This window comes from Hibiscus syriacus, unplaced genomic scaffold, assembly GCF_006381635.1.
Source record: "Hibiscus syriacus cultivar Baekdansim isolate YM2019G1 unplaced genomic scaffold, ASM638163v2 tig00009942_pilon, whole genome shotgun sequence".
In the NCBI taxonomy this organism is placed as follows: domain Eukaryota; kingdom Viridiplantae; phylum Streptophyta; class Magnoliopsida; order Malvales; family Malvaceae; genus Hibiscus; species Hibiscus syriacus.
Window position 1 is genome coordinate 1,393,098 of NW_024062205.1, and position 17,076 is coordinate 1,410,173.

General features: G+C 38.7%; 1 protein-coding gene, 1 long non-coding RNA gene and 1 pseudogene across 2 annotated transcripts; 1 reads left to right on the forward strand and 2 right to left on the reverse strand.

Moving 5' to 3' along the window:
- Positions 1-8,111: 8,111 nt before the first annotated feature.
- On the reverse strand, positions 8,112-14,028 carry LOC120203496. Its single transcript, XR_005523831.1, has 3 exons — positions 13,623-14,028; positions 13,505-13,544; positions 8,112-8,219 (listed from the first exon to the last, which is right to left on the reverse strand). It is a non-coding gene; the product is annotated as an uncharacterized LOC120203496 (long non-coding RNA).
- Positions 14,029-14,961: 933 nt separating this feature from the next.
- LOC120203551 lies at positions 14,962-15,354 on the reverse strand. Its single transcript, XM_039203819.1, has one exon. It carries the CDS (start codon positions 15,352-15,354, stop codon positions 14,962-14,964), a length of 393 nt encoding a protein of 130 aa, XP_039059750.1.
- Positions 15,355-15,406: 52 nt separating this feature from the next.
- Positions 15,407-16,793, forward strand: LOC120203552 (annotated as a pseudogene).
- Positions 16,794-17,076: the final 283 nt, after the last annotated feature.

A 17,076-nucleotide genomic window follows, 5' to 3' on the forward strand; every position in this document is an offset into this window, starting at 1 on the left:
AAAAAAAATTAAATTTGAAAGTTATAGTGATTGAATTAGGAGTATTTTGAATGTTAAATAATTAAATTGAAAAAATTAAACTTCAATTACCAAAATATGAGTGAGAAAATAGTTAAGTGACCAATGGTGTAATTTACCCATAAAAAGAATCAGTTTGTTACGATTCCACTAAGTTTTTAACGCTGAGGTACCAAAAACGAAACAAAAGTAAACCTTATGTATAATTTGAAACATGAAAGTTAAGGTACTAGAATGGGATAAAAATAATAATTACGTACTAAACATGTAGGGTTTTTTTTATTAAGCTAAGGTGGTTACAAAATAGTATATAATCTAATACACGTGAGTATAGCGCGGATCAGGGGCGCGCGTCTTACATGTATCTGCCACGCGTCAGAAAGGCGCGCCCCCATGCCCTGCGCTATATGTTTAATTACCCTCATACCCCCCGACGCTTCACACCTCAATCCTCCCTATAAATACCCCAATCTTCAATCACTTTCATCACACCCAATTCTCTCAACTTCTCTCAATACTCTATATTATCTGTTTAAGGTATATTTTATTATATTTTAATATTTTTGTATTTAATTTTATTAAATATTTTAATTTATTTATATTTTACTTATATAATTTTTTTTACGATATATAATGGAAGGAGATATACTTCGCTTGGATGAAAATCATATATCTCGACACTTTGCTGATACGGTAACATTTTAACGTTTTAATTTAATTTAAATATTAGTAATAATTTGTTGATTTATTTAATGCATGATTATTAGATTAAGAATTAATTTTGTAATTATTTATTTTTAGGAGAATGACCGTGGTATTAGATCATTTTATTATGAACCTTAAGTTAGTGATACCTAGCCGTGTCTTGCCGTATTTAGTAGAGGTTGGATTTGGTTATAGGGTAGATATCAGAGTCACTGTAAGATAGAACAGACCTTATCTCTTCCTAGTAGAGCGGTGGAGGTTGGAGACCCATGCATTCCATCTTCAGTGCGGAGTGCACGATTACATTGATGTTGCTATGCACCTGGGGCTTTCGGTGGATGGGATGTTATATCAGGGATCGCAGGGTTCTGGACTACTTTGTGCAGGGAAAATCTAGGACGTGTCCCGGAAAGTTTTAACGGTGGTCGGATATCGTTAAATTGGTTAGATGCCAATTTTGAGAGTTGAGTGAGGACGCGTCTGAGGATGAAGTTAAAATGTATGCACGGGCATGCATACTGCAGCTGATAGGAGGGTTGCTGATGCCGGACAAATCGCGCAACCAAGTTCACTGCATGTGGTTGCGACATCTGAGCGACTTTCATCTGGCCGGATCATTCAGTTAGGGCTCGACAGTTTTGGCTTTGCTGTACAGGGAGATGTGTCGAGCCATTAACTACAGGCGTATACTACGGCGGATGTCTCCTGCTGCTACAGTCTTGGGCATGGTATCAATTGCCCTTTTTATGTCCCGTTGTGAGAAATTAGTATTTCCATTACTCATGAGGTAATTATAAAACTGATTTCGTATATTAATAATTTTATAAAGCGTATAATAAATTTTTTTCCTTGAATAGGTGGTCTACTGATAGGAAATATCATCAAGAGCTACCTGATGATTTAGAAAAAATTATGGTGTTAATCAATCAGAATACTGGCACACAGGTATGAATTTCAATGTTTAAAAATCGATTTTAGATTATAGTTATATAATTAGATTATTCTTTTGATAAAAATTATATATATTTGTTTTAGTTTGAATGGGTGTCATATTCTACTGATGATGTGAGGGCGATGATCCCACCTGAGTTGAGGGGCCCATCAGATGTTTGGATGGCGATGGTCCCCTTGATCTGTTATGTGACCATCGAGTGGCACTCCACTGATCGCATGCTCCGGCAATTTGGTTGTTTTCAACCAATTCCGGAAGCACCTCGCAATATGGACAAGTTGCATAGCACATATAGACGCGGCAAGACAGATACATATTACCTGGTGAGGCATCATGAGTGGGTCGTGTTGTGGGAGGATCGACATCAGCGCCTTCCCCGTAGAGAGCCCATTTTACTTGACCTCTTGATGGTTGCTGACGGTTATTATGAGTGCTTTAACAGTAACGAAAACCGTTTCTGCTTCCCGAGGATGCATGAGGGCATACCTTTTCGCGACGTCAATAGAGACGTTCACCGACACAACACAATCGTCCCCTGACTCGTGGACAGAGAGCACGTGCTTCCAGTTCATCCTCAACTGCACCAACATGACCTTCACAGCAGCCACCGTATCCAGCGACTTATATATCGCAACCATATATGATGCTGCCACCACCTTTCCATTACTAGATGTCACCGCCGCCGCCTTCACCTGGTTTTATGACCCCGCCGCCGTCACCGTCATAGATGACCCCTCCTGGAGGCTATTATGGGTTTATGTTTGTAGATCCGACTTGGGGTTCATATACTAGATATTTAACGGGTTCAACCTCATCACCCATGGTCGCAACACAGACACCTCATGTACAGTTTTCACACTCAGCGATGTCTGGGTTTTATGAGTTTTCCCAGTTTTCGCAGGCTGGTAGGATAGTCAGTCATACACCTCCAAGGTCCTTATTCTATGGAGGTGCTTCATCGTCATCGTCTCCTCATCAACCTAATGTACCTACTCAGGAGGACGATGACGATGAAGACGAAGACGACGACGACGAGGACGATGGTGATGATGACGACAATGAGGAGTTACAACCAGTGATACAAAGAAATACTTCTCGAGACCGACGGCCACCGCCCTGCGGAACACATTCGCGTCGCATGCATCGATAGATTTTGTTTTTTATTATATTTGTATTTAGTTTATCGAACTTTAATTGTAATTTTTTATTATTTCTCATTTAATACTTACTTTATTTTGTTAAATTTGTTGGACTTTTTTTTAATGTATTTCAATTAATTTGTTTATTACCATTTAATATCATTTATTGTAATTTGGTTATCATTTACCATTTAATACTTATTGTAAGTTTGTTGTATTTAAAATTATTTTGAAATACCAAATTGTTATTAGTTTGATAAAATTTAATGATTGTGTTCGATAACTTTCTTAAGTTTGTCACTTATTATCTCTTTTATTATAATTACATATAACGCAAACGTCCAATCTCGTATTATTGTATCATTTTTTTAATCTTCATTAGTGATTATCGAATGACATTAACTTGAAGTAAATGCAAATTAAAGTACAAGAATTATTATTTGATAAACAAATACAATATTTCCTCATCAATTGTTACTTGATGGCAACAGAAGTGAACATGTTTTTCTAGTGTGTTATGGGTTTCTACAATGCCCACATCTTCTGTCTTGTCTAGATATTTCTCGAATATCCATATCGCAATGAATTCGATTGGATTTTGGACGACCACACTCCATCAATAAACTCGGATTTGGTACAATCGGAAGCCAATCTTGAACCTCATCAGGGTCTTTGTCATTACCTATGGGGGAAACTCAAATTTGTATACCTTAAAAACTTCAGATGGTATGTATACGAGATCCACAAAATGATGTATAGTCTTGACGTGTATGCGAGCAAGTTGTTATTACATGAGAGCATGGATACTTCAGAGCTTGAAAAAACCTGCAGTCGCACGGTCTGTCCCTTAGATTTACTCTTAACGACACAACTTCAATCCCTTGACGAGGTCGCGACAACTCTCACGAAACATTTCATGCCTTCTAGAGAAGCTTGTTACATACATTCCATTTGATGTAGAATTTTTTTCTGTAGATCTGCAACTAATATAGGGTGATAGACATGACCGTCTTGCATCCAGGTTTGAACTTGTCCCCCGAGCTTCGCAAAAAACGCCCCCAAACAAAAATATATAGTCTTTACCAAAGTCGCTACTGGTAAGTGACGTGCACCCTTTAAGGTAGAATTGATTGCCTCTGCCAAGTTGGTCATCCTGTGTCCATATCGATATCCACCATTATATGAGAGCTTGCTTTTACCATGGGCATGATGGCTTGACATATCACTTCCGAGTCCAAGTTGGGATGATCTTGGTTAACCCCTCCAACACAATATGTGCGAGGACCGTGTATAATGTTAGTTCCCATCTGTTATTTTTCCTCTTCTTCTTTGATACGCGAACCATCCAATTGCATTCGTTTTTGCGTCGGGCACAGTAGCATACATATTTTTCTATCGTGGAGCGGTCGACTCTCGACTGAACAGAATTACAGATATTGTAATTTTTTATAGCCATCATCGCTTCTTCTTTGCTTGAAAACTCCATGCCTAAATATAACTCATCATTATTTATTGATGAGTAATATCCATAGTCACCAAGATGAGGCATATCCGCAAATTTTGGCTCGTACATTGCACCATAATCAACTTCATACATGTGTGCAGGAGGGTCAGTTTGTGCCACATTTCTTGGAACTTCATCATCATCGGAGTTGAATTACGGTGATTCTGGGTGAATGAATAGTCCAGTCTCAGCACCATCCACACCAGGCTCACGAAGCGGTTCTTCTGGTGGAGATGATGGTTTCTCCATGCGCTCCACATTTAGGTCGAAGAACCTACTACTTGCACGCCTTCCCCTTGAACTAGAAGGTATATCGACATTGAGATCGAAAAAGCTCGCAGTCGAATGCCTCCCCCTGGAGCTTGAAGTCATCGTGTCAAATGGAAACTGCACAGATGGTTGCGTCGATGACATCTCCATATTAAGGTCAAACGGATTTGCAGATGAATGTTTTCCCCTTGAGCTGGACGCGATGTTGCCATACGGATTGTTCGTCGACCCACCTCGGTACATATCGTAAGGAGTTGCGGATGAATGTATCCCCATTATAATATTAAAATCATTACACATTACTGTCGTCGGGCTGTCAACTTGATCAACATGTTCAGCCAGCCCATAGTGGGAGCTTAATGATTGACCCCGAACGACACGCACTTGAATAAAATTTTGCATACATCTCAATATCGACGTCTGAATAATTACTTTGAGCTTCAACCATCATTTCAACATCATCATTGTTCAAAAGTTCGAATGCTGTATAAGTTAATGGCAACAATGATGTTGGAAATATGTACTGCAACGATGACATTCTTCTACTACTTCTAACATGAATCTTCATCGAAATCTTCGTTATCAGCTCCTCAAGAGTTATGTTTCTCTTCAATGATATTTTAACACGCTCATTTGATACGAAAACAACGCCGATTTCATCTTCTCGAATTTCACCATCATAATAAACAATAGCTGAAAGTCGCGCCATTCTTTGAGTTTAAAAGTGCGGCAATATTATATCTGCAAAAAAAACAACTGAAACAATACTAATTAAATAAATAATATATGAACGAAAATATAACAGAATAAATTTTTTACACATAAACGTAAATAATTTAAATAATATAATTTTATATTATTACCTGTACTGCAAAACTATTTCGACGTATATTCCCGCTTTCTAATTTTACAAACACAGAAATTAATTGACAATAATTAATATAATATTTTTTCAAATAATCATAATAAACAATAAGTATAATAAAAAAAATTTATCACAAAATTACCTTATAACGAAAAATCGCACGAATTTTTGAATCAAATATGAGACTATTGTCAGAATTATTGACTCGTTGACGGAATTATTGTATTAATTTATAAGTTGAGAGGAGAGATTGAGGAACTTAACCGGGGTAGAATGATATTTATAGCCGAGAAAAGTTGCTATAATTATACAAGGAGTTGTACCTGCACCGCGCCTTATATAATTATATGAGTTAAAGGTATGGCGCGGCCCTTGTCCCGCGTTATATATAATTATATCATAGAATTAAAGGTAAGACGTGGCCCCTGACCCGCGCCTATATCCTACGTGGTATAAGGCGCGCTCCAGAGGTCGCGCTATACGCATGTGTATTTTATATCAGCATATAGCGCGGTTCAGGGGGCGTCTTACCCCACGTGACGCTAAATCAACATATAACGCGATACAGAGGGCGTGCTTTACTGCAAATGATGTTAAATCAAGAAATATAATCTGACCAGTGTTAGATCGATAAATATACTGATCACTATAGATTTTTCGGGAAAAACGCCTAGGGTGTGTGTGCGCATTAAAAAAAAGTTGGTTGATTATTGGACCATTGAGTTCGACATTGGGAATGTGGTGTGTGGGCTGTCAGGCTCTAAACTAGAACGTTGGTTCACAGCTGTTATCAGTCGCGACATTGGTCGGATACGGCTTGGACGCTTGTAAAGTGGCATAGGATCCACCCTTTCTCCAATCCCCTTCTATGTTTTGATATGATGTTTGAGGACCATATTTACGTGGATAACCATCCAAATATTACGCATTTAATTTTTACGTGTTGCAAGTAGAATTAAAATTTATAATAATTCAAATATGTAATAATTAAAATTAATTACTATAAATGTATGCGGAGTGGATGTAAATGTTACTCAGATATATGTTTACTTTTAAATGCAAATTTTTTTTATGTTAGTTTTTTATTTTATCAGTGATATTTATTCTTAATTTTTATTCATGTATATTTCGTGTAAAAATGTTCTCTTATTAATATATATGTTTATCTTAAAACGTAATTTTAGATCCGCCACGGAATGTATAATTAATATTTATATGTTATTAAGGGGAATGTTAGAATTGATTGTTTTGGATGATTTATCTCGGTAATTTTTCTTGCATAAGGGGTTAGAAAAAGATTGTTCGTATAGAATGTATAAAAAAATATTTTTCTTAAATAGAGTATTCGCTACATTATTTATTGAAAATCATCTAAAAGACACGATAACTTTTAAAAATCGTTTGAATTGTAGGACGTCTTCTTTATGCTTCATGCATGTACTATGTAGCAAGGATAATTGGTGGCGTTCCAGAAGTCGTTAGGTGATCCAGGTGTCTTTCAAAAGTCATAGTGTAATTCAAACAAATTTCAATGAGTAATGTATCAAATATTCTATTTGAAAAATAATTTTCTTTACACTTTATATGATTTTTTAGCACATTATTATAAGACTTCAATCGATTTATCTCGTTAAAAGAAATTATGAAGGGCAAAACTACTGAGACAATAAAATGAAAAAACATTTCCCTCTATTGCACCTTCAGAATTATTCTCTCAAGTAGGGTGTTTTGAACAATAACATTAGAAAGACACATGAAATAAATGACTTAATTATGAAGACACATGAATTACAGTGTATCTTCTTCATAGCTTGAACGATGTACAGAAAGATGATCATGCCTGAAGCTTTCTGACATACATGTAACTGGGGAAAATTATGTATCATCCGATCGTCTTTTAAAAGGCGTCATTTATTCCATATATCTTCCTCAAATTATCGTTCAAAACATCATACTTGAAAAAAAAAATTCCTCGATATATACCCTTCTATCACATTATCAACCCAAATTTGCCAACATAAAGCTACAAAAGATTATTATAATAATGGTTTAAATACAATAGTTAAAGGGGTGATTGTTATTCTTATAAATTATGTGTTTGAGTATTAGCGACCAGTGGCGAATCCAGAAAAATATTATTGATTGGGACAACATAAATATAATAAAAACAATAATCTAATATAACTCACATATATAATCTTTCAATTTAAAATTTCAATAACTAAAACTAGTATAATTACATGTTCCAAAAAAATCGTTAAAATTTATGCAAAAAAATATAGTCCGAAATATAATATTTTCATCAATTAAGATGAACTGTCATTTTCATAGAATTAAACTCATCTATGATCGAGGTAAAAAATATTGAATAATTTTAATTGAATAAAATAAGATATTAAATTTTATTATAGTATTGTCGGTAATGTTGAAAAAATGTTAAACAAACCGCTAATAACACCACAAGTTCATAAGAAATTAAAGAACAAAATAAAAATAAAGCATAAAAATTAAACAAAAAAAGTAATAAGAAACCCACTGAAGAACATCAAAATCTCAAAATAAAAAAAAAAATCTCTTTGAGTTTGAAAAGCACAAAATGAAAATAAATATATAAATAAATAAGAATAGCTACCTTGTGCGCTTAAACCTTTCTTTTCAACCCGTCCATGGCGGATTTGAGTAGCTGCAGATGAGATAGATCGAGTTCCTCAACCGGTGACTGGCACCAGTACTACCGTTGGTTAGCTTTCTCCCTTTGGTGAAGCTCTTCACTATTAAGAAACTGTATATGAAGAAAATGTATTGAATTCACGTTAGTTGTATTTACATTCATACTAGCTTTATAGCTAGAGTCAAGCTAACAACCACTTAACTGACTAACAATATTTGGCGCCTAAACTAACTGACTGCCAAAGCCATGCTATAATACATGCATGTACACAGTATGCTATAGCCTAACATTCTCCATACTCTTTTCATTTTTTTTCAATCAACTCTACACCCCTGGCATCACACATATATCGTGACGAAACTCCTCAAAAGCTGACTTTGAGAGAGGCTTTGTAAAGCCATCTGCTATTTGATGTGCAGATGGTATGTAGTTGATCTTCAACAGTCCTGCAGCCACCTTCTCTCGGACAAAGTGAATGTCAAGATCTATATGCTTCGACTGTGCATGATACACGGGATTAGCACTCATAGCCATTGCTCCGGTGTTGTCACACCAAACCACCGACTCCCTCCGTTGTTGAATCCCTAGGTCTGCAAGCAAAGATCTTGTCCATGTAACTTCAACAGCAGCATCGGCAAGACACTTGTATTCTACCTCCATCGTGGATCGAGACACCATTTTCTGTTTCTTTGAGCACCACGCAACAAGACATTTTCCAACGAACACCCCATAGCCAGAAATTGACCGTCTATCATCAATGCTTGCTCCCCAATCTGCATCTGCAAAAGCTGACACATGCAATTCCGCCTCACTTGCTTGGAACATTAACCCATAATTCACAGTTCCAACCAAATATCAAAGTATACGCTTGACTGCAAGCCAATGTGGTTCACGTGGTGCATGCATGAATTGCGCCACCTTTCCAACATTGTAGGCTAAATCAGGACGTGTATGGCACAAATAAAGCAATGAGCCAACTATGCTGCGATACTCACTCGCATTTGACAACAGCTCCCCAATATCTTTTGACAATTTTGACGCCAGTATCATCGGTGTGGAACATGCAGCTGCACCAATCATACTAGTTTTATCCAGTAGCTCCAGCACAAACTTTTCTTGGTTTAAGAACAGAGAACCATGAGAGCGATGCACTTCAATTCCCAAGAAGAAACGAAGTGCACCAAGGTCCTTGAGAGAAAACCTTTCACTCAACAGCTTCACTACTTCTTGAATCTCACACGACGAGTATCCAGTGATGACTATGTCATCAACATAGACCAATACATATATGTCACCAGCATCTCGTTTACAGAAAAACAGAGATGAATCTGCTCGAGATGCTGTAAAACCAATCTGCACGAGGCTATCCCTGAGCTTGGCATGCCAATTCCTAGGTGCCTGGCGCAATCCATATAAGGCCTTCTGTAGCTTGCAGACAAGAACAGATCCATCTTCAGCAAGTTGCACAAACCCTGGCGGCTGTTGCATGAACACATCCTCAGTGAGGTCTCCATTGAGAAACGCATTATTAATGTCAACGTGCCTCAACTCCCAGTCATTAGATACTGCTAAGGTCAAAACAACATTAAGAGAAGAAAACTTAACAACTGGGCTGAACGTATCAAGGAAATCATACCCTGGAACTTGCGAGTAACCTTTTGCAACCAATCGTGCCTTATAGCGATGTATGGAGCCATCTGGATTTCGTTTCAGTTTAAACAACCATTTACACCCAATTGGAATACGCCCTTCTGGTAATTTCATCAACCTCCATGTATCGTTTCTTTGAAGAACATCTAGCTCAGCTTGAACTGCCTCCTTCCAACTAGTCGACTGTAACGCCTCTTGAATTGTGGAAGGTGTGTCATTGTCGAAATGAGTGGAGTACGCCTTAGGCTTAAAAACTCCACATTTGCTGCAAGTCATCATTGGATGAAAATTCTCCCTAGATGGTAGATTAGTACTCTGTACATTATTGGCCAAGTCCAATTCTTCAATCACCTGCGTAGTGCTTGCATTATTCAAATTATTTGCATCAATGTTCACGGCCCCAGCAACGTCCATCATTCCGGGCGGTGCAGCCCCAACATCATTGTCGCCCGATAAGGTAGACATTTCTCCCAATCCACGCAGTGTGGCTGCACCAAGTCCAAGCGGTGTGGCTCCCAAACTATTATTATAATGCGTGGCTTCAACATTATCTAAGAGACTATCACGAGCTCCACTATCACGTGCACCATCTCCAATATCTAGCACGTCGCTCGGTGTGGTCCCAATGTTTGCACGATTGTTTCCCGTTGAAGAAGAGGACAACACTCCAAGACGTGAGGCCCCACCTGCATTATTATAAACAGCACTACCATGGGTGGCATTATCACGTGTGACTCTGTTTTCATTATTTTGGTCGGCCAATGCTTCCAACAGCATGACCCCATGTGCATGGTCGGCAATTATTTCAAATGGCGTGGCCCTATTTGCACTGCCATTAATTTGATTTGCAATTGAGATAGCATCCAAGGTAATTGCATCGTGATCATCGCGTACGATGGACCCGTGCGCATTGTCCACGATGGTGGGTATTACTCCATTTGTTGAAGTGGCCCCATCTGCATCATGAGTGATCGTTGCTCCACATGGCCAATCTCCATGTGCACGCGTTATTGCAACCGGCAAGGCCCCATGAAAATTATCACGCGCATTGACCACGTTCTGGTGACTACCAACAGCATGTCCCACCTCATTATGAACATCGGTTGGAGCCACATCATTAATCCATCTCCTCATATCTGCAACAACTGGAATATCACGTGAACGAGCATTTTGTGCATGATGTGGGCGAGCAGTAGCTTTATCTGCAAAAGGAAAAACTTTCTCATTAAACACAACATGTCTAGAGATATAAACTCTACCATTGCTTGCCAAACACTGGTAGTCCTTGTGCTGAGGACTAAACCCAAGGTATGTACAAGATTAAGATCGAAAGCACAACTTGTGATTCTCAAAGGGTCTTAGATGCGGGAAACACTGGCATCCAAATACCTTGAGCGAAGCATACTCTGGTTTCTTTTGAAACAGTTTCTCGTATGGAGTCAATTCTCCCAGCACCACCGTAGAAAGACGGTTGATCAAATGAACAGCAGTCACAAATTCATATGACCAGTACTGCATGGGCATGAACGCTTGGGCTAGCAGGATGAGTCCTGATTCAACAACATGGCGATGCTTACGCTCAACAACTCCGTTCTGTTCAGACGTGTGAGGGCAAGTCAACCGATGCACAATCCCTGACTTTACAAGAAATACAGAAAACACTCTGTACTCTCCACCCCAATCTGACTGAAAAGCTTTGATTGAGCTGCCAAATTGGTTTGCTACCAGTTTGTGAAACAATTGAAACGTGTCAACAGCTTGTGCTTTGTCTTTTAGTAGATAAAGCCAAGTAAAACGGGTAAACGCATCCACAAAGGTTATATAATAGCGAAAGCCATTGGAAGCAATATGAGGAGGTCCCCACAAGTCTGAGAATACAAGTTCAAATGGTGCAGTATACTCAGTATTGGATGCAGAAAAAGGGAGTTTATGACTTTTGCCCATAAAGCAAGCCACACATGTTTTATTAACATCAATATCCAGTTTTACATCAATTTCTTTTGCAATTTTATTAAAAGCAAAACTAGCTGGATGTCCCAACCGTCGATGCCATAGCTCAGATTGAGTCACATCTGTAGTTGCAAGATGAACTGTAGCACCACAACCTTGTGAAGTCAGATCACTAAGCGAAAAAATATAGAGTCCTCCTTTCTCTTCACCTTGCAGAAGAATCGCCTTAGAGAATTCATCACGAACAAAGCACTTCTCAGCATGAAATTCAAGGTAAACCTTGTTATCCCTAGCAAGCTTAGAGACCGAAAGCAAATTCTTGGTTATGTGAGGCACATGCAACAATTCAGTCAAGATTAGAGTTCTTGAAGAAGCAGAAGAAACAACCGCATTACCAACATTATGAATATCAACAGAAACTCCATTGCCAACAGTAAGTTTACCTGTACCTCTAAATTCAGCAGGGTTCGAGACATTCGCAGCATCTGGTGTGATATGATACGTAGCTCCAGAATCCATCACCCAATGATGACTGGACCTGGAGACCGTATTAGCTTGCAAATTACCTGCTGGCTGAGAATGGCCTTTACAGCATTCACATCCCAGGTTTGAAGTTTCAGTAGCAGAGTAGTGTGCATTGGCAGACTGCCCTTTATGAGCTTGAGACTCAGATGTAACACACATCAACTCTTCATCATAACGATGCCAGCATCGATCAACCAAGTGATCGAATTTACCACATAGCTGGCATTGAATCTTAGTTCGTCCTCGGCCTCGTCCGCCTGTCCTGTTTGTAAACGATGAGCGTGCAGATTTAGAATCACGTCGTCCATCAGAGGAGTCATGACCTTCTACTCTCTCAGCAACATTGGCTGCCATAGGAGCATAATCAAACTACTCATCGAACCCGACCAACTGTGCTTCCGCATCTAGAAGGACGGTGTAAAGGCTATCCAACGACAGTGTTTCCTTCATCGTAGTGATGACTGCCATAAACGGTTGATACTCCCTGGGCAATCCTTTCAAGATGCTGGCAACATGTCCAACATGTGAAACTGCACTACCACACGAGGCAAGTGCGTCACATACCTCTTTTACACGAGTGAGATACACTCGCATGCTATCATTTCCCTTCCTAAGCGACTGCAACTTGCAGTGCAAACTCATAGCAGCCGTCGTGGATCTGCTCGCAAAGAGTTGTTGCACAACACTCCATACTGCAGCTGCAGATTCAACACCAACAAAATGAGGAAGAAGATGAGAGCTAATGGTTGACAGGAGCCACGAAGCAAGCGCACTATCCTGCGCAACAAAATCCTCAAATGCATCATTGACACGAATCGCACCGGTATCATCAAGAATCGTCTCCGGTGGTGATTGTAGAGCTCCGGTCAACAAGCGCTCAAGACGGTGACTCCTTACCGTGAACAGAATTTGTTGCTTCCACAGAAGGTAGTTCATCTCATCAAGAACAACGCTGATTTTTCTTATGAGAGAAGCTCGTACTTATGGACGACTCCATTGAAACACCAAGCAAGAATCGCGCAGCAATAGTTTTTCAAGAAACCCCAAGACCAACGGCAAAATATACCATATTAAGAAACTGTATATGAAGAAAATGTATTGAATTCACGTTAGTTGTATTTACATTCATACTAGCTTTATAGCTAGAGTCAAGCTAACAACCACTTAACTGACTAACAATATTTGGCGCCTAAACTAACTGACTGCCAAAGCCATACTATAATACATGCATGTACACAGTATGCTATAGCCTAACATTCACCGAGCTTCTTTTTGGCTTCTAATTGCTCCATCAACTGATACAAAATGACCGGTGCACAATATATTATCTTATTCAATGAAACAAAGCAAAAAACGAAAAGATATTACCAAACCTGCGTGAGCTCCATGTTGAGCTGATGAACGTTAGACTCCCGGTGAGCCTCGACGATCTGCGGCGTTATCGAACTTTTCGGTGGGTTGCGGCCGAGATAACGATCCATAACAGTATCGACGCTAGGGACGCCAAAAGCGAAGGCCTTGTTTGCCCTGCGTGAAGACAACAAGCGCGACCTCAACACCACAAAGGGTGCTGATTTCACTGGCCTTTTTGAAAAGACCAGCCCTTCGTTTTGAGAAGGTGACTTGAAGGTTGCTTTCGTTTTGTCATCTTTTTCATCTCTGTCTTCCTAGGTTTTTTCTCTCCATCTTTAAAACCAACAAAGAACAAAAACCAGTACGAGGACAACAAAAAGCACTAGAGGGACGGTAAGGGGCATGTTTTGGAATGGGGTAAGTAATTGGTGTAATAAAGCATTTATACAGACTTTGAGGATTAGTTTTTAACCCTTTGAGTTGTACAGATTTACTGTGTTTAGTACGTGTTTTCTTCAATTTTGAGTATCCTTTCTTCCAATTTTTTAACCTCCATTCCCACGTTTTTACATGCTGCATATTCCATGTTTTCAAAGCTTTCTTCACCCGCCTCAATTTTGTGAGAAGATCCATTTTTTGCATCTTCTAAAGCTTCCTTTATTACTTCTTCGTACCCCTCTTGTGATATCCACATGTTTATGAACTTAAAAGTCCTTGGACCAATCATAGTACTCAATGGAAAGGAAGATAGGTGACTAATCTCGAATAGCTCACGATCTGTCTTATCTTATTTACAACCCTAATATTTTTAAAAGAATAGTGAACTTAACACCTTATTATGGTGTTGAAGTCGTCCTCTTTGCCTTTTCATCTTATAAAAAGATATTATTTCGTTAAATCAAGGAAAAATTATGATTCTCAATATATCAATTACATCACAAAATCATAATCTGAAACCCACACAAAGAATTATTTTAAAGTTTACTTGATTTTATATTCGTCAACTGAATTATAGGTGGATGTAATTTTACAAGGCATGAAATATAATAGGATAAGCTTTATAATAATGACCAGGTTAATACATGGGAATGTCATAATTTCACCAAAAAGCCAATAGCAATTTACTATTATTATACGCCCAAATTAAATTTATTTTACCTTTCATTCACTAACCATTTTATTTGCAGTTTCTTACCTGATAAACTACATATATTCTATCGGAAAATAAATTATACTTCAATCATAAAAAAAATTGTAAGATCCAATATATATATATATATATAATTTATGTCATAGAAATAATCATAGAGAAACCTTGGTGGTTGCTGCTGTTTCTCTTTGTTCATTTAACACGACCAGTTAACTAAAAAAATCCACCTTGAAATCCTTGAGGACCAGATTCATGAAGATCAAGGATGTCGTTTTCCTGAAAGTTACATTATATCCGTTTGCAGGATTGGCACTGTATTCTTGTACAGGATTGTATGGCCCAGCCATCGTATTGTAGTTATAATCATGAACCAGCCCTTGGCTTGAATTCCCCAAGAAAAACTGATGGCGATTCGCATTCAGAATAGCTACCTTCTGTTCTTCCACATTGTTTTTCAACCCATTCATGGCGGATTTGAGTTGCATGAGCTGAGAGAGATCGAGTTCCTCAACTGGTGACTGGAACCAGTATTGATGTCGGTTTGTTTTCTCTATTTTGTCGAGCTCTTTACAGCACTTGTTTTGACCTTCCAGTTGGCCCATCACGTGATACAAACGACTCGTAAACAAAGCGGAAAATGAATTAAACCTGTGCATGCGCCATGTTGAGCTGATGGACATTAGACTCACGGTGAGCCTCGATGATCATCGAACTTTCCCGCGGGTTATGACCGAGATAAGATCGAGAACAGTGTTGACGCTGGGGGCGCCAAAAGAGAAGGCCTTATTGGCAGGCGGGAAGACTATAAGAGCAATCTCAACACCGCAGAGGGTGCTGAGTTCACTGGCCTTTTTGAAAAGACCAGCCTTTCGTTTTGAGAAGGTACAGGATATTGAACATAAGCTCCAATATTATAGGTGAGCTTCATTTATCAATCCCACATGTATTCGATTTCTCGTGTCGACCGAAATAGCTAATCTAAATTGATCATTTTATAGGTCCCTTGTGTATCAGCTCGAAGAAGTTGATGTTAGAAGGATGAAACAGGAAGAGAAGCTAGCTTTCTGGATTAATGTACACAATTCTCTGGTGATGCATGTAATGTTTCTCACTTTCTCCCAAAATTTTATCTTTTTTTTATCTTTTCCCTATAAGTTCCTTGAGCAACTGCAACATGTTTTGTTCTTGCAGGCGTTTCTGGTTTAGGGCATTCCGAAAAACAATCTGAAGGATTGTCCTTGTTACTCAAGGTAAGCAAAGCTTTTCTGGTTAATTTAACTAAAGATCATCGAATGGATGTTTACCATTGCATTTACAAGTCTATGTATGATCCAGGCTGCCTATGATGTGGGGGGACAGACCATAAGCATAGACACAATACAGAGCTCTATTCTGGGATGTCGGTTGCCTCGTCCTGGACAGGTACTTTTCCTTCCCCGGACAGGTACTCATTTATCATGACTCCAAAAGAACTAACAACTTACATCTGCTTGCAGTGGCTACGGTTTTTGTTTCCTTCAAAGACGAAATTTAAGGTCGGGGATCCTCGAAGAGCGTACACAATCGAATCTCCAGAACCTCTTCTGCATTTTGCACTTTGTTTGGGAAGCTATTCGGACCCTGCGGTAGGCTGCTGTCTGCATCCTTCTGTGTGAGATCATATCTAATGGCAGCAGGGTATATAAAATGTTAATGCTCAATTTTTATGATAACTCATTGACTTGAATCGACTCTACAGTTCCGTATATACACACCAAAGAAAGTGTTCCGGGAGCTGGAAGTTGCAAAAGAGTAGTACATCCAGGCAAATTGGAGTATCAACAAAGAACAGAAAATCATGTTACCGAAACTCATGGAGTATTTTGCAAAAGATTCAAATGTTTGCTCACCTGGTTTGCTGCAGATGGTTGAGCAATTTATGCTTGCTTCACTGAGGAAGAATCTTCAGCCATCTTGCAAGATGAAAACTGGGAAAACCATTGAGTGGATCTCCCACAACTTTGCATTTCGATATATATTTTCAAAAGAATTGGCTCAGTGATCGCATTCGATGTCTATTTTCGAATAACAGATGAATCATAACTGCAACTTTCTGAAAACCCTTTGGCTTCAATATTCAGTTCTGGTAGACTCATGGCCCCAGGATCAAATGAGCTGAAGAAACAAGTTTGAGAAAGATGGATAGTCATTAGTCGCTACTCCACTGGGAAGGTTGTGATTTGGCTGTCATTCCTAATCATGTTTGAAGTTTTTGTATGCATCTAAATGCAAGAATTTATTGTGTATAATATGATATTGTAACTAAAACATCTTGATAAGTTTTA